This window comes from Mobula birostris, chromosome 13, assembly GCF_030028105.1.
Source record: "Mobula birostris isolate sMobBir1 chromosome 13, sMobBir1.hap1, whole genome shotgun sequence".
Classification (NCBI taxonomy): Eukaryota; Metazoa; Chordata; class Chondrichthyes; order Myliobatiformes; family Myliobatidae; genus Mobula; species Mobula birostris.
The window spans coordinates 26,149,737-26,173,215 of NC_092382.1; the positions used below are offsets into that span (position 1 = coordinate 26,149,737).

The 23,479-nt window shown below is 44.7% G+C and overlaps 1 protein-coding gene across 1 annotated transcript in view; it reads right to left on the reverse strand.

The window, feature by feature from the left end:
* LOC140208616 (NACHT, LRR and PYD domains-containing protein 3-like) overlaps positions 1 to 20,122 on the reverse strand; it is a 65,411-nt gene extending 45,289 nt beyond the window's left edge. The window contains exons 1-2 of the mRNA XM_072277421.1: positions 20,031 to 20,122; positions 13,290 to 13,862 (exon numbers count right to left, since the gene is read on the reverse strand). Coding sequence (XP_072133522.1) covers positions 13,290 to 13,862; positions 20,031 to 20,040 — 583 coding nt within the window. The 5' untranslated portion in view covers positions 20,041 to 20,122. The remainder of the gene's footprint in view (positions 1 to 13,289; positions 13,863 to 20,030) is intronic.
* Positions 20,123 to 23,479: the final 3,357 nt, after the last annotated feature.

Below are 23,479 nucleotides of genomic sequence, written 5' to 3' on the forward strand. Positions count from 1 at the left end.
GGCAATATACGATTTGATTCAACATAGAAACATTCTGACATCCCTAACAACGCAATCCCACCCACAGCATCAAGACATCTAGTCCTAAACCGTTACAGTTTCTTTAGCAGGACTTTAAGACCATAATTATCCCCAGAACTCCGATCAAAATTTATTTGAGCATATCACCTGGTTATTATCAGATAGTTACATGGCACGTTGTTAAACACAATGTAGGCGTCATACATCCAAAACAACATTTGGCAAAAAATCTTTAAAATAAATAAAACAAAATGCTGGAATTATTGAACAAGACACAGGGTGTGTCAATATTTTTGGTGGAAGACCCTGTATCAGCACTGAGCCTGTGTGTCGGAGCCATGTACTGTTCTCTATCTACATTGTATTCCGCGTTGTGCATTTATGGTGCTTATTATGCTGACTAGTCGCATCAGTCGGGGTTTGGTAAACGCGAAGGGAATCAGTTACATATGTTGTTGCCAAAACTGAAAGAAGGAGTGGAACATACTATGAAGAAAATGTGAAAGGGGAAATCATCGGGACCAGATAACATTCTGGTTGAACTGTATGAAGCGCTAGACGATTTTGGTGCAGAGAAATTAGCAACCTTATTGAATAGAATATACAACGGTGGCAAAGTACCAGAAGATCTTTTAAAGACATTGTTTATTGCACTGCCAAAGAAACCAGGTGCAACAGAGTGTGGACAGCACAGAACAATTAGTTTAATGAACCACCCCACAAAGATTCTTCCTAGAATCATGATGCTCAGAATAAGAAACAAAATCAAACCAGAGATCAGTGAAGAACAGTGCGGCTTTGTCGAAGGCAAGGGGACATCAAACACCACTCATACTCTCAGGAATATTATCGAAAGATCAATAGAAGTACAAGAAGACCTATACTTCTGTTTCATTGACTACACAAAAGCCTTTGACACAGTGAAACTCCAGGTCATCTTGAAAATGCTTAAAGATGTTAATATCGACGGGAAAGATCTTAGAATAACCAGGAATCTCACTGGCAACAAAGTGCAGCCATACAGATAGACAATGAGATTGGTGAATATCAGCCAATAAAGCGAGGAGTCAGACAGGGTTGTGTTCTATCACCAGACCTGTTCTCCCTGTACAGTGAAAACATCATGAGAACCATACAAGACCTACCTGGAATAAGCATGGGAGGATACAATATCAACAACCTCCGCTCAGTACTGATAGCAAACAGTGAAGTAAATTTTAAGAAACTAGCATCTACCATCAACACAGAGAGCGAAAGACTTGGCCTAACCTTAAACAAAAAGAAAGCTGAAGTAATGGTAATATCAAAGAAACCTGATATCCAAACTGTGGGATCGCAAATGAAATCCTGAAACAAGTTCACAACTTCAATTACCTTGGATCATGGGTAACATCTGATGGCAAATGCGAAACAGACATAAAAGCAAGAATAGCAATGGCAAGAACAGCATTGACAGAAATGAGAAACATCCTAACGAACAAGGAAATAACGATTGACATCCGCCTTAGAACTCTCAGCTGCTGCATTCCTCCTATATTAGACAATAGACAATAGGTGCAGGAGTGGGCCATTCGGCCCTTTGAGCCAGCACCGCCATTCACTGTGATCATGGCTGATCATCCACAATCAGTATCCAGTTCCTGCCTTACCCCATAACCTTTGATTCCGCTACCTTTAAGAGCTCTATCCATCTCTTTTCTGAAAGAATCCAGAGACTTGGCCTCCACAGCCTTCTGGGTCAGAGCATTCCATATATCCACCACTCCCTGGGTGAAAATGTTTGTCCTCAACTCCGTTCTAAATGGCCTACCCCTTATTCTTAAACTGTGGCCTCTGGTTCTGGACTCACCCATCAGCGGGAACATGCTTCCTGCCTCCAGCGTGTCCAATCCCTTAATAATCTTATATGTTTCAATAAGATCCCCTCTCAGCCTTCTAAATTCCAGTGTATACAAGCCCACTCGCTCCAATCTTTCGACATCTGACAGTCCCGCCATCCCAGAAATTAACCTTGTGAACCTACGCTGCACTCCCTCAATAGCAAGAATGTCCTTGCTCAAATTTGGAGACCAAAACTGCACACAGTACTCCAGGTGTGGTCTCACCAGGGCCCTGTACAGCTGCAGAAGGACCTCTTTGCTCTTATACTCAATTCCCCTTGTTATCAAGGCCAGCATGCCATTAGCTTTCTTCACTGCCTGCTGTACCTGCATGCTTACTTTCAGTGACTGATGAACAAGGACACCTAGATCTCATTGTACTTCCCCTTTTCCTAACTTGATTCCATTTAGATAATAATCTGCCTTCCTGTTCTACCACCAAAGTGGATAACCTCACATATATCCACATTAAACTGCATCTGCCATGCATTTGCCCACTCACCCAGCCTGTCCAAGTCACTCGGCATTCTCATAACATCCTCCTCACATTTCACACTGCCACCCAGCTTTGTGTCATCAGCAAATTTGCTAATGTTATTTTTAATTCCCTCAACTAAATGATTAATATATATATATAGTAAACAGCTGCGGTCCCAGCACTGAACCCTGCGGTACCCCACTGGTCACCGCCTGCCATTCCGAAAGGGACCCATTAATCGCTACTCTTTGTTTCCTGTCAGCCAGCCAATTTTCAATCCATGTCAGTACTCTGCCCCTAATACCATGTGCCCTAATTTTGCCTACTAATCTCCTATGTGGGACTTTATCAAAGGCTTTCTGAAAATCCAGGTACACTACATTCATTGGCTCTCCCTTGTCCATTTTCATAGTTACATCCTCAAAAAATTCTACAAGATTAGACAAACACGATTTCCCCTTTGTAAATCCATGCTGACTCGGACCAATCCTGTTACTACTATCCAGATGTGTCGTAATTTCATCCTTTATAATTGACTCCAGCATCTTTCCCACCACCAACATCAGGCTAACTGCTCTATAATTCCCTGTTTTCTGTCCTCCTCCCTTCTTGAAGAGAGGGACAAAATTAGCCACCCTCCAATCCACAGGAACTGATCCTGAATCTATATAACATTGGAAAATGATTACCAATACGTCCACGATTTCTAAAGCCACCTCCTTAAGTACCCTGGGATGCAGACCATCAGGTCCTGGGGACTTATCAGCCTTCAGACCCAACAGCCTATCCGACACCATTTCCTGCCTAATATAAATTTCCTTCAATTCATCCATTACCCTAGGTCCTTTGGCCACTATTACATCTGGGAGATTGTTTGTGTCTTCCCTAGTGAAGACAGATCCAAAGTACCTGTTCAACTCGTCTGCCATTTCCTTATTCCCCATAATAAATTCACCCGCTTCTGTCTTCAAGGGCCCAATTTTGGTCTTAACCATTTTTTTCCCCTTTTTACACACCTAAAGAAACTTTTACTATCCTCCTTTATATTCTTGGTTAGTTTACCTTCCAACCTCATTTTTTCTCCGCGTGTTGCCTTTTTAGTTACCTTCTGTTGCTCTTTAAAAGTTTCCCAATCCTCCGGCTTCCCACTCGTCTTTGCTATATTATACTTCTCTTTTATTTTTATACTGTCCATTGCTTCCCTTGTCAGCCACGGCCTCCCCTTACTCCCGTTAGGATATATTGATGTATGGTTGCGAGCCATGGACCATCACAAATGCAGTGGGACAAAAAATCAATGGAGTAGAGATGTGGTTCCTCAGAAGAATGCTATGCATAGCATATAAGGGCAGGATAATCAACGAAGAAGTTCTACAGTGAACAAAAACAAGATGTACATTACTTTAAAAAGACAGATTAACAGCAATCCAAGTTCTTTGGACACATCATGCGAAGAGAGAGATTAGAACATTTAGGTACAACTGGAAAGCTGGAAGGAAGAAGAAGCAGAGGCAGACGGAGAATGAAAATTATAGGTGGATTAACATTATGGTTAGAAACAGGGGAGGCAACAACTACGATTCAGAGGGTCAGGGACCGTGATGGATGGAGAGGCATGATCGCCTACGCCGAACAGCAAGGCACCTGAATAATAATAATAACGTATCACCAACTTTTGTAACAATTATCACTGGAGTTCAGGGAATGCCATGCAAGTATAACAAATCGTTGGGGTTCGCCAGCAATGTCAAGTTGATTCTGTTAGAATTCACGCTACATTCTCAACAGATGGTTCTCAATCTGTCGATTATTTTAATATCCTGAGCTACTTGAGTGTATCGACATGAAGAAAGAGGATGTGCTGGAGCTTTTGAAATGTATTAAGTTAGATATGTCACCAGGACTGCAGGAGATATATCCCAGGCTGCCGTGAGAAGTGAAGGAGGAGATTGCTGAGCCTCTGACGATGATCTTTGCATCATTAATATGGTCAGGAGAAATACTAGCGGATTGGAGGTTTGCAAATCTTGTTCCTTTGTACAAGGAAGGGTCTGGAGATAACCCAGTAAATAACAGAGCGATGAATCTTACTTCAGTGATGGGCAAGTTGTTAGAGAAGATTCTGAGAGGCAGGATTATGAGCATTTGGAGATAAATAATCTGATTAAGGATAGTCAACATCGCTCTGTCAAGGGCAGGTCATGCTTTACGGACCTGATTGAATTCTTTGCGGATGCAACAAAACACATTGATGAAGGTAGAACAGTGGATCTGGTGTATGTGATTCGAACAGAAGAGGAGCGTCCCGCTCCCTCCGGATGAACCACACCTGGTGACATCGAGATTCATCGGCACTGAGGAGGACGTTAGAAGGACCTTCCTGAAGATAAATCCAAGGAAGGCGACGGGCCCAGTAGGCATCCCAGGACGGGTTCTCCGGGCCTGTGCAAGCGAGCTAGCTGGAGTGTTTGCTGACATCTTCGACTGCTCCTTCCTTCAGTCTAAGATCCCCTCGTGTTTTAAGAAGGCAACGATAATCCCAGTGCCGAAGAAGAGCAAGGTGGCATGCCTGAATGACTATCGACCTGTGGCTCTGACATCAATTGCTATGAAGTGCTTCGAGGGATTGGTTATGGCACACACCAACTACAGCCTACCGGTCAACCTCGACGCTTTGCAATTAGCATACCGGAGCAACAGGTCAATGGCAGATGCCATCTCTCTGGCCCTACATTCCTCCTTACAACACCTGGAAAATAAAGACGCATACGTAAGGCTCTGTTTCATTGACTACAGCTCTGCCTTTAATACCATCATTCCAAATAAACTGATTCCTAAGCTCCAGAACCTGGGCCTTAGCACTCTGATCTGCAGCTGGATCTTCAACTTCCTCACAGACAGGACCCAGGCTGTAAAAATAGGGGACAAACTCTCCTCTACAATCACTCTGAGCACCGGTGCCCCACAAGGCTGTGTACTCAGCCCCCTGCTGTACTCACTGTACACCCATGATTGTGTATCCAAGTTTCTATCAAACTCAATATGTAAGTTTGCTGATGACACAACAATTGTAGGCCGTATCTCGGGTAATGATGAGTTTGAGTACAGAGAGGAAATTAAGAACCTGTTGGCATGGTGCGAAGACAATCACCTATCCCTTAACGAGGAGTAGCGGACCGCATGACCCATCGATGGTGCGCAAGTGGAACAGGTCAAAATCTTTAAGTTCCTCGTGGTCAATATCACAAATGACCAGACTTGGTCCAACCACGCAGAGTTAACTGCCAAGAAGGCCCACCAGTGCCTTTATTTCCTGAGAAAACTAAATAAATTTGGCTTCTCCCCTAAAACCCTCATTATTTTTTATAGATGCACTGTAGAAAGCATTCTTCTAGGGTGCATCACAACCTGGTACGGAAGTTGTCCTCTCTAAGACCGAAAGAAGCTGCAGAAGATCGTGAACACGGCACAGCACATCACAGAAACCAATCTTCCGTCCGTGGGCTCACTTTACACCGCAAGCTGTCGGAGCAGTGCTGCCAGGATAATCAAGGACACGACCCACCCAGCCAACACACTTTTCGTTCCTCTTCCCTCCGGGAGAAGGTTCAGGAGCTTGAAGACTCGTATGGTCAGATTCGGGAACAGCTTCTTTCCAACTGTGATAAGACTGCTGAACGGATCCTGACCCGGATCCGGGCCGTACCCTCCAAATATCTGGACCTACCTCTCGGCTTTTTTGCACTACCTTACTTCCCAGTTTTCTATTTTCTATTTATGATTTACAATTTAATCTTTTAATATTTACTAATTTTAACTATTTTTAATAGTTTTAATATTTAATATTTGTAATCCAGGGAGTGAGAAGCGCAGAATTAAATATCACTGTGATGATTGTACCAATTGTTCGGCGACAATGAAGTATAAAGTATATGGATTTCAGGAAGACATTTGACAAGGTTCCCCAGGCAAGGCTCATTCAGAAAGTAATGAGGCATGGGATCCAAGAGACGTTGCTTTGTGGATTCAGAATTGGCTTGCTCACAGAAGGCAAAGGATAGTTGTAGATTGTTCGAATTCTGCATTTAGAACGGTGACCAGGGGTATCAAATTTTAATACAGAATATAATATTAATGGTCAGACTCTTGGCAGTGTGGCGGATCAGAGGGATCTTGGGGTTTGTGTCCATAAGACACTCAAAGCTGCTGTGGAGGTTGACAGTGTTGTTCAGAAGGCGTATGGTGTGAGTGCTTTCATTAGTTGTGGGATTGATTTCGAGACCTGTGAGACAGAAACAGAAACACAGAAACCCTACAGCATAATACAGGCCCTTCGGCCTAGAATGCTGTGCGTACATGTATTTACTTTAAATATTCCCTAGGGTTACCCATAACCCTCTATCTTTCCAAGCTCCATGTCCCTATCCAGGAGACTCTTAAAAAACCCTATCGTATCCGTGTCCACCACCGTCGCTAGCAGACTATCCCACCCACTCAACACTTTCCGTAAAAAAAAAAACTTACCCCTGACATCTCCTCTGTACCTACATCCAAGCACCTTAAAATTGTGGCCTCCCGTGTTAGCCATTTCAGCCGTGGGGAAAAAAAGCCTCTGACTATCCACATGATGCTTAAAGCCATATAAGACCATAGTTAGACCTCACTTGGATACTGTGTTCAGTTTTGGTCACCTCACTACAGGAAGGATGTGGACACCGTAGAGAGAATGCAGAGGAGATTTATAAGGATGTTGCTTGGACTGGAGAGCATGCCTTATGACAATCCGATGACTGAACTTGACCTTTTCTCCTTGGAGCGATGGATGATGAGAGGTGACCGGATAGAGGTGTATAAGATGACAGGCATTGACCTTGTAGATAGACAGAGGCTTTTTCCAAGTGCTGAAATGGTTAAATGAGGGGTGATATTTCAAGGTGCTTGGAATTAGGTACAGAGGGATGTCATGCAGATACAGGTGGGTGCATGGAATGCACTGCCAGCAAGATGGTAGAGGCGGACACAATAGGGTCCATTCAGAGACTCTGAGATATGTATACAGAGCTTAGAAAAATAGAGGGTTATACTGTAGGGCAATACTGGACATTTTCTAGAGTAGGTTACATGGTCAGCGCAACATTGCTGGCTGAAGGACCCGTAATGTGCTGTAGATTTCTATGTTCTCTCTTTTCATGTTTTATTGTTTCACAACATTGAATGACATTTGATTTCATGTGTCTTTTCTGACAATGATCAACATAAAAATACTTACGTAAGTCAAAGTGAAAACATCTATTTAAAGTGATCTAAATCAATTCCAAATATAAAACACAAAATAATTGATTGTATAAATATTCATCCTCTTTTAATGTAACACCACCTCTGCACAGGTGCAGCTAATTGGTTTCAGAGGTCACATGATTAGTTAAATGAGATCTATTTTTGGACACCTGTGTGCAGTCAAGGTGTTTCAATTGATTACACCGGTATCTGGAAGGTCCAACTGCTGGTGAGTCAGTATCCTGGCAAAAAACTACACCCTGAAAACAAAAGAACACTACAAGCAACACTGCAAGTAGGTTATTGAAAAGTGCAAGTCAGGAGATGGATATAAGAACATTTCCAAGTCACAGTTAAGTCAATCATCAATAAATGGAAAGGATATGGCACAGCTGTAAATCTGCCGAGAGGAGCTGTCCTCAAACTGAGTGACCGTGCAATAAGAGGACTGGTGAGGGAGGCCACCAAGAGACCTACGACAACTTGTGAGGATTTACAAGCTTCAGTTGCTGGGATTGTAGAGACTGCGCAGACAATAACTGTTGCCCGGGCGCTTCACCAGTCACAGATTTATGGGAGAATGGCAAAGACAAACGCACTGTTGAAAAAAGAAAACTCACAAAAAATTTCGGCCAGAGTTTGCCAGAAGGCATCTGGAAGAGCCTGAACTTCGAAGGTCTGATTAACTCAAAATTGTTCTTATTGGCCCTCAGACTAAATGGTATATTTGGTGTAAGCCAAACACTACACTAGACACTAGAATACTACAGGCCCTTCGGCCCTCAATGTTGTGCCGACCCATATATTCCTAAAATAACCCACACTACTCCGTAACCCTCTATTTTTCTTCCATCCATATGCCTGTCTAAGATGCTCTTAAATACCCCTAATGTTTTAGCCTCCACCACCATCCCTGGCAAGTCATTCCAGGCACCCACAGCCCTCTGTGTAAAAAACTTACTCCTGATGTCTCCCCTAAACTTCCCTCCCTTAACTTTGTACACATGCCCTCTGGTGTTTGCTATGCGTGCCCTGGGAAACAAGTACTGGCTATCCACCCTATCTATGCCTCTCATAATCTTGTAGACCTCTATCAAGTCCCCTCTCATCCTTCTACGCTCCAAAGAGAAAAGTCCCAGCTCTGCTAACCTTGCCTCATAAGACTTCTTTTCCAATCCAGGCAACATCCTGGTAAATCTCCTCTGCACCCTCTCCATAGCTTCAACATCCTTCCTATAACGAGGTAACCAGAACTGAACACAATACTCTAAGTGTGGTCGCACCAGAGATTTGGAGAGTTGCAACATGATCTCTCTCCTCTTGAACTCAATCCCCCTATTAATGAAGCCGAGCTTTCCACAGGCCTTCTTAACTACCCTATCAACCAGTATAACAACCCTGAGGGATGTATGGATTTGACCTCCGAGGTCCCTCTGCTCATCCACACTCTTAAGTAACCGACCATTAACCCTGTATTCAGCCTTCTGGTTTGTCCTTCCAACATACATCACCTCACACTTACCCTGATTGAACTCCATCTGCCACTTTTCTGCCCAACTCTGCATCCTGTCTATATCCTCTTTTAACCTTCGACGACCTACAGCTCCAGCCACAACTTCTCCAATCTTTGTGTCATCCGCAAACTTACTCACCCATCCTTCTGCCTCTTCATCCAGGTCATCTATAAAAAAATCACAAAGAGCAGGGGTCCCAGGACAGATCTTTGTAGCACTTCACTAGTCACCGACCTCCAGGCAGAATACATTCCTTCCACTACTACCCTCTGCTACCTTCCTGTAAGCTATTTTTTAAAATTATCCAAACTACCAAGGTTCCACTGATCCCATGCCTCATGACTTTCTGGATGAGTCTGTCGTGGGGGACCTAGTCAAATGCCTTGCTAAAATCCATGTAGACCACATCTACCACCCTACCCTCATCAATTTATTTTGTTACCTCCTCAAAAAACTCAATTAGGCTCGCGAGGCACGACCTTCCCTTCACAAAGCCATGTTGACTATCCTTGAGTAGCCTGTACTTCTCCAAATGCTCGTAGATCCTATCCTTAAGAATCCTTTCCAATAGTTTGCAGACCACCGACATAAGACTCACCAGTCTATAGTTCCCAGGATTCTCCCTATTACCTTTTTTAAACAAGGGAACTACATTTGCCATTCTTCAATCATCCGGCACCTCCGAAGCCAAAGAATATTCAAATATCATAGCTACTGCTCCAGCAATCTCTTCTCTCACTTCCCACAGCAACCTGGGGTATATCACGTCTGGCCCTGGAGACATATCAGTCTTGATGTTTCTAAGAAGATCCAACACTTCTTCTTCATTAATGTCTACATTGTCCAGCACACAGGCCTGTTCTATTTCAACCTCACCCCGATCAAGGTCCTTTTCACTTGTGAATACTGAAGCAAAGTATTCATTTAGGACTTCCTCAACCTCCTTAGCCCCTAGGCACATGTTCTTTATCCTTTAGTGGCCACACCTTCATTCTTGTCATCCTTCTGTTCTTCACATAACACCTTGGGGTTCTCCTTAATCCTACATGCCAAAGGCTTCTCATGCCCCCTTCAAGCTCTCCTAAGTCCTTTCTTAAACTCCTTCCTGGCTACCTTATATTTCTCATGAGCCCCTCCTGCTTCCTGCTTCTTATATCTAACATATGCTTCCTTCTTTCTCTTGACGAGTTGCCTCACGTGTTTTGTCAGCCACGCTTCCCATTTCCTACCATTTTTCCTTGTCTCAGTGGGACAAAACTATCCAGAACCCATCACAAGTTGTCCCTAAACTTCCTCCACATTACTTCTGTGCTTTCACCCTTGAACATCTGTTTCCAATCTACTCTTGCCAGTTCCTGCCTCATCCCTTCATAGTTAGCCCTTCCCCAGTTACGCACGTTCCCATTTTTTCTGGTTTTTTTTCCCCTTTTCCATAGCTATGCTGAAGCTAAGGGAGTTGTGGTCACTCTCACCAAAATACTCCCCCATCAAGAGGTCTGCCACCTGACCAGGTTCATTACCAAGAACTAGATCCAGTATGGCCTCTCCTCTCGTCGAACGGTCACATACTGTGTCAGGAATCCTTCTTGAACACTCCTGACAAATTCAGCCCCATCTATCCCTCTTGCAGTCAGGAGGTGCACATCATCAAAATCACACGATTCCTACAATGAAGCACCATGCTGTGGGGATGCTTCACTGCAGCAGGCCCTGGAAGGCTTGCGAAGATAGAGGGTAAAATGAATGTAGCAAAAAACAGGGAAATCCTGGAAGAAAATCTGATGTGGTCTGCAGAACTGCGACTTGGGAAAAGATTTTTCCAGCAGCACAATTACCCCAAGCGTAAAGTCAAAGCTATGCAGGAAGAGCTTAAAAACAACAAAGTTAATGCCCTGGGGAGGCTAAGTAAGGGTCCAGACCTCAATCCAATTGAGCATTTTTGGCTGGACATGAAAAAGTGCAGTTCACTAACGATTCCCATGCAATTTGACAGAGCTTCAGCAGTTTTGTACAGAATGGGGAACAACTGAAGCCTGTAATTTCTGCCAAAGTGCGAGCTACTAAATATGGACGAGAAGGGGGTGTGTATATTATTTATATATAGCATAAAATTATATATAAATAAATGCCAATAAATCTCACAACATATATCGGTGATATTAACCCTGTTTCTGATTCTGAGAACTTTTATCTGACCGTTGAGTAATTCTTTTTTTTTTTCATGTCCATTAATCCTCTCCCTCATGCTGTGGTAGGCAGTGCTAAGTGCACTCGAGTGTTATTTCAGTTCTTTTTTTCTGTAAGTTTTCCAGATCGGCTCCAGACCGAGATATCATGCCAAAGGAATACATTAACACAGGCAGAGCGAACGTATTTATTGCCTTTGGTATATTGTTACTACTTAGCTCAGTTTGGCAGATTATCTTAAGCTTTGAAGTAAATTCTGTTGAAACATTTCTCTTTATCACACGATGATCTATTTTCTTTGTTTGTTAATATCCTTAATATACTTATGTTTCATATCGATCCATCTGTTGTATTGAGTCCTGATGCTCTGTCATACACTACAAGCTCTACTACACCTTTCATAATGTTTAATGTTTTGTACTTTTCTAGTCAAATGCTCATGTTTATACCTTTGGAAATTAGTTCCATTATTTGAATTAATTGTTTTAGCCATTCTGATGCAAGAGAGCGAATAATTTCAAATCATTCTGTACAGCAAGTGTGTCAAGGCATAATTCATTAGTGTTCTTTTTTCCTGTTTTGATATCCGATTTTTGTCCGATTCAGTAAATTAGAGAGCGGGTTTAAAGCTAGACAAAACCATAGTGGGCTTAGCGTTTTGCTCTGGAAATGCCTTCATTTATTTGGATAACAGTAGTTGTTCCTTTGCGTTTGTTAATAGGGCAATTACTGTCCACCAATGCTTCAGATGTTGTAAGTATCAGGCGTATATATTAGGAAGTTCTATGAACCATGAGTGAGGGACAGAATCAAACGGTTTTTGGCAGACAATATAACACTGAAAGATGTCTGCTTTCCCCAGGGCTTGATATAGAATTACGTAATATATATTATCAATTGTTCTTAATTCCGTTCATACCCAAACAGTATTCTTTCTGCTCTTCTGTAAGTATATTGTGTTTGTCTAAGTGAGTAGTTATTAGTTACGACATGCACAATGTTACAATTTTAAATGTAAAATTGTCTCATTGTTATTAAGAGCCAATAATAACAGTGAATAGTGACCATTCAATAGTCTTATAAATGCAGAATTAAAGATGTTCTTTTGGCTGGCGGTACTTACATTCAGACTTTTATATCTTCTGCCCCACGGGAGTATGAAAGAGAGAATGTTTGAGGTGGGTTAGGGATCAGCAGCAAGGCTTTGAGCGGGGGAAGTAGCATCTTGTGAACCTGATTGAGTTCCTCCAGGAAGTGAGAAAACTGACGCATGAAGTTACACAGCGGATGTTGCCTACTTGGATATCAGTCGGGTGTTTGACAAGGTCCCACGTGGGAGGCTCATACAGGAAATTAACATGCTTGGGAACTGTGGTGAATTGCCTTTGGGTTTAAAGATATCTTCCCCATAGCAGACAGGTGGTAATGAGGTTTAACCTGGCTGGGGCTCTTTGCCCAGTGATGTTCCACAGGGAACCACACTAGCATCGGCCATTTATACATATATGTTCCTTTCCCCAGGAGTAGCCTCAAAACCTACCCAACAATGCTCTGGAAATTACTTTGCCAGAAAGCAACCCCTCCCACCCCACCCAGTCACCTATTCCAATTTAGGATGGGAATAGATGTTGGGACTGTCAATGACAGTCGCTTCCCAGAGATGGTCTCTCCATCCTGGTGACTACATTTTTCTTAATTCATATCGCAAAAATACTCTCTTATGTGGATAGCTGCATTTCCTCCAATACACATCCTGGAAACCATCAGAGCAGGTAGTACATTTCCCGTAGTGGGCTAACTGGTGCCTCATTACACCACATGTACCACACCCACACACTTCCCCTCTCCTCTGACCAACCATCCAACAAGGAATCATATTTACACTCCTCCCTGCCACATTCTGCAAACACATCACCCTCATATTTCACTCACCTGCACATTGTTGGGCACTTGACAATTCCGTGTTTAATGAGCCTCCGAGTTGACAGACAGTCGCCTCACTTGTACTGGTTCCAGGGTCCTGATCAGTGTCTCTGACGTCACTGTCTCTGGGCTGACAGACAGTCGCCTCACTTGTACCGGTTCCAGGGTCCTGATCAGTGTCTCTGACGTCACTGTCTCTGGGCAGACAGACAGTCGTCTCACTTGTACCGGTTCCAGGGTCCTGATCAGTGTCTCTGACGTCACTGTCTCTGGGCTGACAGACAGTCGCCTCACTTGTACTGGTTCCAGGGTTCTGATCAGTGTCTCTGATGTCACTGTCTATGGGCTGACAGACAGTCGCCTCACTTGTACCGGTTCCAGGGCCCTGATCAGTGTCACTGATGTCAATATCTCTGGGCTGACTTTGCTCTCCCTCCTCTGTGGCCAGACCACATTCAACTGGGACACTGCTCTCAATCTGATCCTGGTTTGGTACCTTGCTTCCCGTGATCTGATTATCTCTCCGTGAGCGGCCTTGTAAAAGTTTGCGAAATGATCTCCGTAGTCGATTTAATTTCCCACCTGAAATAAATGATGAATTGCAAGTTAGACTAGAGTGATTTAGAGTGGAGCAAAAGACGGTGTACATGAAACAATACAAAAACTACACTGAACTAGGTAAGACAAAACACAAAAACTACACTAGACTACAGACCTATCCAGGACTGCATAAAGTGCACAAAACAGTGCAGGCGCTACAATAAATAATAATAAATAATAAACAAGACAGCAGGCACAGTAGAGGGCAGTAGGTTGCTGTCAGTCCAGGCTCTGGGTATTGAGGAGTCTGTTGGTTTGGGGGAAGAAACTGTTACATAGTCTGGTCGTGAAAGCTCGAATGCTTCGGTGCCTTTTTCCAGAGAGCAGGAGGGGGAGAACAGTTTATATGAGGGGTTCCTGGGGGTCCTTCATAAAGCTGTTTGCTTTGCGGATGCAGCGTGTGGTGTAAATGCCAGTGATGGCGGGAAGGGAGACCCCGATGATCTTCTCAGCTGACCTCACTAACCACTGCAGGGTCTTGCGATCCGAGACGGTGCAATTCCGGAACCAGGCAGTGATGCAGCTGCTCAGGATGCTCTCAATACAACCTCTGTAGAATGTGGTGAGGTTGGGGTTGGGAGATGGATTTTTCTCAGCCTTCGCAGAAAGTAGAGACGCTGCTGGGCCTTCCTTGCTATGGAGCTGGTGTTGAGGGACCAGGTCAGATTCTCCGCCAGTTGAACACCAAGAAATTTGCTGCTCTTAATGATCTCTACGGAGGAGCCTTCAGTGTTCAACGGATCGTTGTCGCTCCGTGTCCTGCTGAAGTCAACAACCATCTCTTTTGTTTTGTTCACATTCAGAGACAGGTTGTTGGCTCTGCACCAGTCCGTTAGCCGCTGCACCTCCGCTCTGTGTGCTGACTCATCATTTGTGCTGATGAGACCCACCACGGTCATGTCATCGGCGAGCTTGATGTGGTTCGAGCTGTGTGTTGCAGCACAGTCATGGGTCAGCAGAGTGAACAGCAGTGGACTGTGCATACAGTCCTGGGGGGCCCCCGTGCTCAGTGTGATGGTGTTGGAGATGCTGCTTCTGATCCGGACTGACTGAGGTCTCCCAGTCAGAAATCTAGGATCCGGTTGCAAAGGGAGGTGTTCAGTCCCAGTGGGCTCAGGTTTCCAATCAGTTTCTGAGGAATGATTGTGTTGAATGCTGAACTGAAGTCTATGAACAACATTCAAACGTACATGTCTTTTTTGTCCAGGTGGGTTAGGGCCAGATGGAGGGTGATGGCAATGGCACCGTCTGTTGAACGGTTGGGACGGGAAGCGAACTGAAGGAGGTCCAGTGAGGGGGGCAGCAGGGTCTTGATGTGCCTCATGACGAGCCTCTCAAAACACTTCATGATGATGGATGTGAGTGCAACGGGACGGTACTCACTGAGGCAGGACACTGAAGACTTCTTCGGCACGGGGACGATGGTGGCAGCCTAGAAGCACATAGGAACCGCACCGCTGCTCCGGGAGATGTTGAAGATGTCAGTGAGAATCTCAGCTAGTGGGTCTGCACATCCTCTGAAAACTCTGTCAGGAATACTTTCTGGTCCAGCAGCCTTCCGTGGGTTGACCCTGCGCAGGGTTCTCCTCACATCACCCACGGTAAGACACGGCACCTGGTCATTTGGAGGAGGGGTAGTCTTCCTCGCCGCCACGACATTATTCGCCTCAAACCGAGCATTGAAGTTATTCAGCGTATCTGAGAGGGAGGCATCACCAGCACAGGCAGGCGGTTTTGTCATGTAGTTGGTGATGTCCTGAATGCCCTTCCATATGCGCCACGTGTCTCCGCTGTCCTGAAGGTGGCTGTGGATTCGCTGGGCATGTGCACACTTTGCCTCTCTGATGGCTCGGGACAATTTGGCCCTCGCTGTTGTTAGCGCTGCCTTGTCGCCTGCTCTGAATGCGGAATCATGGGTCCTCGGCACCGCACGCACTTCCGCGATCATCCATGGCTTCTGGTTAAAGCGTGTCGTGATAGTCTTGGCCACAGGGACATCATCAATGCACTTGCTGATGTAGCTAGTCACTAATGCCGTGTACTCCTCTAAGTTGGTAGAGTCGCCATCGGTTGCGGCCTCCCTGAACAGTGCCAGTCAGTATGCTCAAAGCAGTCTTGAAGAGCAGAGATGGCTCCTGCTGGCCAGGTTTTCACCTGCTTCTGAACCGGTCAGCAGCGCTTGACGAGCAGTCTATATAACACAAGCAAAAATCTCCCTGGGTCACAAACAGTCCAGTCACCTGTGTCACACACATCTCAGCCATCGGAATACACACTGCCAGATCCCCTAGATCCGCTGTGTCAGAGTGTCACATTCCCTATGTCACAGACTGGCCAATCCCTTGTGTCTCAAACTGTCCGGTCCCCTGGGCCACAGACTGACCATTGTCTTGGGTCACACACCGTCCGCTTCCCTGGATCACAGACTGACCATTACCTAGATACGCACACTGCCCCGTCCCCTGGGTCACAGACTGACCATTACCTAGATACGCACACTGTCCCGTCCCCTGGGTCACAGACTGACCATTACCTGGATACGCACACTGTCCCATCCCCTGGGTCACAGACTGACCATTACCTAGATACGCACACTGTCCCGTCCCCTGGTTCACAGACTGACCATTACCTGGATACGCATACTGTCCCGTCCACTGGGTCACAGACTGACCATTACCTGGATACGCACACTGTCCCGTCCCCTGGGTCACAGACTGACCATTACCTAGATATGCACACTGCCCTGTCCCCTGGGTCACAGACTGACCATTACCTAGATATGCACACTGCCCCGTCCCCAGGTCACAGACTGACCATTACCTAGATACGCACACTGTCCCGTCCCCTGGGTCACAAACTGATCATTACCTACAGACGCACACTGTCCCGTCCCCTGGGTCACAGACTGACCATTACCTACAGACGCACACTGTCCCGTCCCCTGGGTCACAGACTGACCATTACCTACAGACGCACACTGTCCCGTCCTTACGGTCAGATCAGCCGCATGATTACACACAGTGAGATCCCCTGGACCACATATCCTCCGTACGCTTTGACATACTGTATCCTGTCCCCTAGGTCACAGACTGACTATTGCTTTGATACGCACACTGTCCAGTCCCCTGGGTCACATACTGACCGTTCCCTTAAGACGCACACTGTCCTGTCCCTTGGAGGAATCTTTTCTGTACCCTTTCCATCTTATGGACTGCAGTAAGGCCTTTGACGAGGTTCCACACGGAAGGTTAGTTAGGAAGATTCAATCGTTAAGTATTAATATTGAAGTAGTGAAATGCATTCAACAGTGGCTGGATGGGAGATGCCAGAGAGTAGTGGTGGATAACTGTTTGTCAGATTGGAGGCCGGTGACTAGTGATGTGCCTCAGGGATCTGTACTGGGTCCAATGTTGCTTGTCATATATATTAATGATTTGGATGATGGGGTGGTAAATTGGATTAGAAAGTATGCAGATGATACTAAGATCGGTGGTGTTGTGGATAATGAAGTAGGTTTTCAAAGCGTGCAGAGAGATTTGGGCCAATTAGAAGAGTGGGCTGAAAGATGGCAGATGGAGTTTAATGCTGATATGTGTAAGGTGATACATTTTGGTAGGACTAATCAAAATAGGACATACATGGTAAATGGTAGGGCATTGAAGAATGCTGTAGAACAGAGGGATCTGGGAATAATGGTGCATAGTTCCCTGAAGGTGGAATCTAATGTGGATAGGGTGGTGAAGAAAGCTTTTGGTTTGCTGGCCTTTATAGATGAGAGCATTGAGTATAGGAGCTGGGAAGTAATGTTAAAATTGTACAAGGCATTGGTAAGGCCAAACTTGGAGTATTGTGTACAGTTCTGGTTACCGAATTATAGGAATGATATCAACAAAATAGAGAGAGTGCAGAGAAGATTTACTAGAATGTTACCTGGGTTTCAGCACCCAAGTTACAGAGGAAGGTTGAACAAGTTAGGTCTTTATTCTTTGGAGCGTAGAAGGTTGTGGTGGGGGGGGGGTACTTGATAGAGGTATTTAAAATTATGAGGGTGTTAGATAGAGTTGACATGGATGAGCTTTTTCCATTGAGGGTAGGGGATATTCACACAAGCGGCCATGCTTTGAGAGTTAGGGGGCAAAAGTTTAGAGGTAACATGAAGGGGAACTTCTTTACTCAGAGAGTGGTAGCTGTGTGGAATGAGCTTCCAGCAGAAGTGGTTGAGGCAGGTTCGAAATTGTCATTTAAAGTAAAATTGAATAGGTATATGGACAGGAAAGGAATGGAGGGTTATGGGCTGAGTGCAGGTCGGTGGAACTAGGTGAGAGTAAGCGTTCGGCATGGACTAGAAGGGCTGAGATGACCTGTTTCTGTGCTGTAATTGTTATATGGTTATATGGTTAATGATATCCATCCTGTGCCTTACCTACATGTATGAACAGTTCCAAGGAATGGTGCATCTGTACCCTTGGTTCCCCCCACCATTCTACAACACTTTTCAGGGCCTTACAATTTACAACGCAACTCCTACCCTGGTTTAACTTTACAAAGTGAACCCATTCCTTGGAGCACTTTCCATGTTCGTCTCAGTCTCCTTGTAAGTTTACGTAAACCCACTATACTACCAATTTTGATGTCATCTACAAACTAACGAACAACATTAATTTTATCTATGAAGTCCTTAATTGAAAGAGCAAGCAGTGGACCCAACACCCATTCGCACCACTGTCACAAGTCTCCAAAATTAATAGCCCTCTGATTCCTTCCACCTTGCCAGTTCCATATCCATTTGGCTGTTTCGCCCGTAAGAAAATGAATCTCAGTGCTTTTTATTTTACGGTGACATCCATGTACTTTGATTATAAATTCACAGTGAACTTTGAACTTTAATTCTCCAAAGATTACACGTAGGCAATGTGTGGAGTCGACAGTTGTCATGTTTGACATCATTAGCTGCAGTGCAGAATACAGGCGAGGACAGATCTTGTGACAAGACTATAAACTGTTGGCTGGACCAGTTGGGGGAGTGTGTGCTGTTCTGATACTACAGGAAGGGTGTATGAGTACCGGAGAGATTGCAGATTGAATATTTAATTACAAAAGATTGAATCGGATGAGAACATTTTCTGACTCAGAGAAAATCATTTTCCTCCATAGATGCTGCCTGGCCTGCTGAGATCCCCTATCATTTTGTGTGTTACCCGTTTTAGTTCCCCTCTGGAAACGCCGTCTGAATCACATTAATCCTGCTCACCAATGACATTGCATTGTCTCGATAGACTTCTTTGATTTCATGTCTGTCTCCTGCTGTTTTATATTTCCTGTGCCATCGAAGCTCCTTAAACTCTTTTTGTTTTTGAGAAACCCACATTCACCATTTGTCCACAGACCTGATATTCATTGGGGTATTAAAACATCGAAGCAGACCACACATTTATCTACAACGAGCTATATCCTGATTCTCAGCTATTCTCGGCTCAGCTACAGAAAACGGATTTCAGAAACACCCCTTAGCCTCATCTCCTTCGCACAGCAGTCACGAAAACCAGGCGGGAGTTGATAGCTACCCTTCCAAAACCTGCAATGTTGCGTTATCACACAATCTCTGAAATCCCTGAAATGCTCCAATCATCTGGCTCTGAATTGTGTAAATGAAAGTTGGAGATGTCTGTCACCTCTAAACAGGCCCTGGTGTGCAACAAACCCTGAACCTGGACTTTTACATAACAAACAACACAACACCGCTGTCACATTCCTGTATGTTTGACTCTCAACCACCTGATTCAGGGTCTCTGGCTCCTTTCACTCAGGTGAAGCTTTGCCTGGTGAGCAGAGTCATTCGACCATTACTGGTGTCAGGTCCCTGCACTGGAACTGTTAGATTGATTCATCACTCAAAGTTATGGGGATAAGGCAGGAACTGGATACTGATTGTGGAAGATCAGCCATGATCACAGTGAATGGCAGTGCTGGTTCGAAGGGCCGAATGGCCTACTGCACCTATTGTCTATTGCCTCTTTACCAAACGGGGATTCAATGGCCCTGTTTGATGAAACTTTTCCGTGCTCGTTCGCATCTGTGTAAGTTTCTTCATGTCAACTATCGTGCACAAATGCGACAGAAGTTTAATTATAAAGATCCCAGTGAATGTACCTGTAGCCATTGTGATTCTGACTGACGATTGTTGATTGTCGTCGTCTTGTTTGCACTTCAGTCCCTGTGCAGGACAGCTCCACCTGCCGGCAATGCCCTGAATTGCACACAACATGCAGACAGTGAGTCAGAGAGAGTCGGATTACTTTGCAAATATGACAGTATCACCATCCTGTGTATCAGAGCAGCAGTTCGCTTAAGGACACAACATTCCCTGTGAACATCAACTCCCACACCATGTCTGTATGTCTGTCCAGTGATGTCTGCCGCATCCCACTGATAGAGTCACACAGCAACAGAACACAGACACAGACCCTTCAGCCCAACGAGACAATGCTAACCACAGTGCCCACAGAGATTGTCCTAATTTCCTCTGTTCGGCTCATTTCCCCCCCGGCTTCTTCACACCATCTGCACATCCCAACTGCTTCTGGAATTATACAATTGTGCTGCCTCATCCACTTCCTCTGGCAGGTCCCTCCACATCATCATCAAACTCTGCGTGAAACCGTTGCTGCTCGTGTTAGTTTACAATCTACTTACCACTCCTCTGCCCATTTAGATCCCCTATAAGCTACGATAATCTTCACCGTGAGTACCATCTACTAATTTTGTGTCATCCGCGAGCTTACTGGTCAAGCCTTGTGCACTTGCATTCAAATCATTGCTATCAAATAACGAACATCAAATGTCCCACCTTGTAGCTTTGCGGTTAACCACTAGTTACCCGCCCCCATTCTGAGGAGAAGCCTTCAACCACCACTCTTGGCTTGCTACCTTCAAGGCAATTTTTAAATCCATCCAACTTTCTCTCTCTGTACCGCATGTGACCTTATCTTCCAGAACAAGCTGTCGTGAGGCATCTTGCCAAAGGCTTTACTGTAGTTCAATGTACAACAACCACTCCCCCCACCCTAATTGACAATCATCTTCAAAAATCTTTAAAAAAAGTATTGTTGAACACAACTTTAGATGCACAATGCCATGGTGACTCCTGATCAGTCTCTGTCGAAACACATGTTGGTAGATATTCTGTGTGTGATTGGTCCACATTGTGGAAAGTTATCTCCGACACCTCCCCTTCCATTTTCTCCATTTACCATCAAAAAGCCAAAATGGCAACCCGAAATAAGTTTATGCTTCTCCAAATGCTGTCCCCAAGTATCCGTTCCAAGGGTTGGCCCACCCCCGATGTAACACTCACTGGTCTATAATCCCCAGGATTAAACCTATTCGGTTTATTGAATTACAGAACAACATTTGACAGCCTCCAATCATGTGTTACTACCCCTGTGGCCAGGGAGGATACAATGATCATTGTCAATGCACTGTAACCTCCCCTCTCACTTCCTGTAGTAACGTGGTGTTTATTGGTAGATTCAACAACATCTCTTTCTTAACATTGAGGAAACGCATTTTAAGATAATTGTGACCTAACACAGCGATGCAAGGAAACATCAGAACTGATAAGAGTTTCAAATCAACAAAGAATATGAGGGAATGTGCGTGGCTTCACAGAGCGATTAGCAACTCTGGAGTGATAGCAACTGGGTCTGACAGAGGCATTACTGGTATCGCTAGGTTTATTCAGTCCCACTCCAGCTATTTTCTACCTTCCTTGGTACGGAAATGTAATGTCTACAGGACCAGCGTTTGGATAAATGAGACTCACCAAACTTTCTCCTGACTGAATCAATGGAAACTCTGAGTCAGAAGGGTTCTCTCCGGTTGGTGCTGTCAGTCCTCGGGCTGGTTGATTGTTGCTGTTCCCTTGTCTTCATTTGTGTTTTCTTTCAGTCATAGACTTTCCTTCCAATAAATCTCACAGGCCAGGTCTAACTTTAACCAGAGAGATAATGAAGCACGTTACTATTACAGAGGAGAACAAAGCATTAAACTCATTGAAATTTAAATATTGAACGCATATATAATGATCCGAGTGAAGATATCTGGAACTGTTCCTCACACTTTACAAAACCTGACATGGGATACAAAGGAACACACACAAATTGCTGGAGGAGCTCATCAGACCAGGCAACATCTGTATGTCGACTCTACTCTTTTCCATAGATGCTGCCTGGCCTGCTGAGTTCCTCCAGCATTTTGTGTGTGTTGCTTGGATTTCCAGCATCTTGGACGAGGAGAAGATGGCAGCGCGACGCAGCGCGCAGCGGCCACTCCGGTGGATGATATCTGTAATCTGTCAAGTAGGGTGCCGTGCACAATCCTGATTTGATGGAGACAGACGTGAGAGAACGGAGGAACATCAAGAGAAACTTCTGAAATATCTTTTTCGCTGCCATTGTTACTGTGGGATCCAGAATCTCCGCAGGGGAAGGTCCCGAATTCTCGGCTTTGCTTGTTGCTCGGCGGCCAGGGATGGTGTGGAAGCGCTCGGCAGAGATGGTGCTCAGTGCTCGGTGTCGAGGGCTGATCGGAAGCTCAAAGTTTTTGGACGGACTCAAAGTTGGCTGTGGTGGGCTGCTTCCATGCATCGACAGTTGTCGGTGCCTGGTGGCTTATGGCAGAGAGAGTTTCTCCTTTCTGCCGCCTGCTATCGGGGACTATCGGGAGTTGCTGGGAACTTTGAGACTTTTTTTACTGTTCCCATGGTCTGCTCTTTATCAAATTATGGTATTGCTTTGCACTGCTGTAACTATATGTTATAATTATGTGGTCTTTGGTCTTTAGTCTTTGGTTTGTCCTTTTTTTGTGATATCACTCAGGAGGAACATTATATCATTTCCTAATGCATGCATGCATTTCTAAATGACAATAAACGAGAACTGAGTGCCCTCATAATCTAATCTGAAGATTTTCTCTTGTTTGTGATGGGATACAAAGAAGTCATCGTTCATTCATAGTATAAGAATCAAGTTATAATACATGGGAGTAGAATTAGGTGATACGGTCATTCTAGTCTGCTACATAATCAATCATGAAAGATTATTTTTCCAACACCGTATTCTTGCTTCACTGCTATAACACTCGACCTAATTATCAATCCAGAACATGAATATACCCAACGATAGCCTTCACTACCCTCTGTGGTATCAAATTCCACAGGTCAACCACATTTGACTAAAGTAATTATTCTCGTCTCAGTTATAAAGTGATGCTTCTTTATCCTGAGGCTGCACTCTCAGATCCCAGACTCTATCTAATTAAGACATCCTCTCCATTCCCACTGTATGCAGGCTTGTTGTTAATCAGTTGGTGTAAATCATCACTCCCGCCCACACCACCCCCTTCAACCACCATCCCTCTGAACTCCACTGAACACAGGCCCAGGGCCATCAAATGCTCCTTATGCGTAAAGCTTACCATTCCTCAGCAACAACTGTACTGAACACGTTCCCAGGAAGAACAGGACAATTGGTACCAGGATAATTTTACTGGGAAAAACTCTGGTTTCTTTACTGTTCTACTAACTATCAGAAAACAAGCGC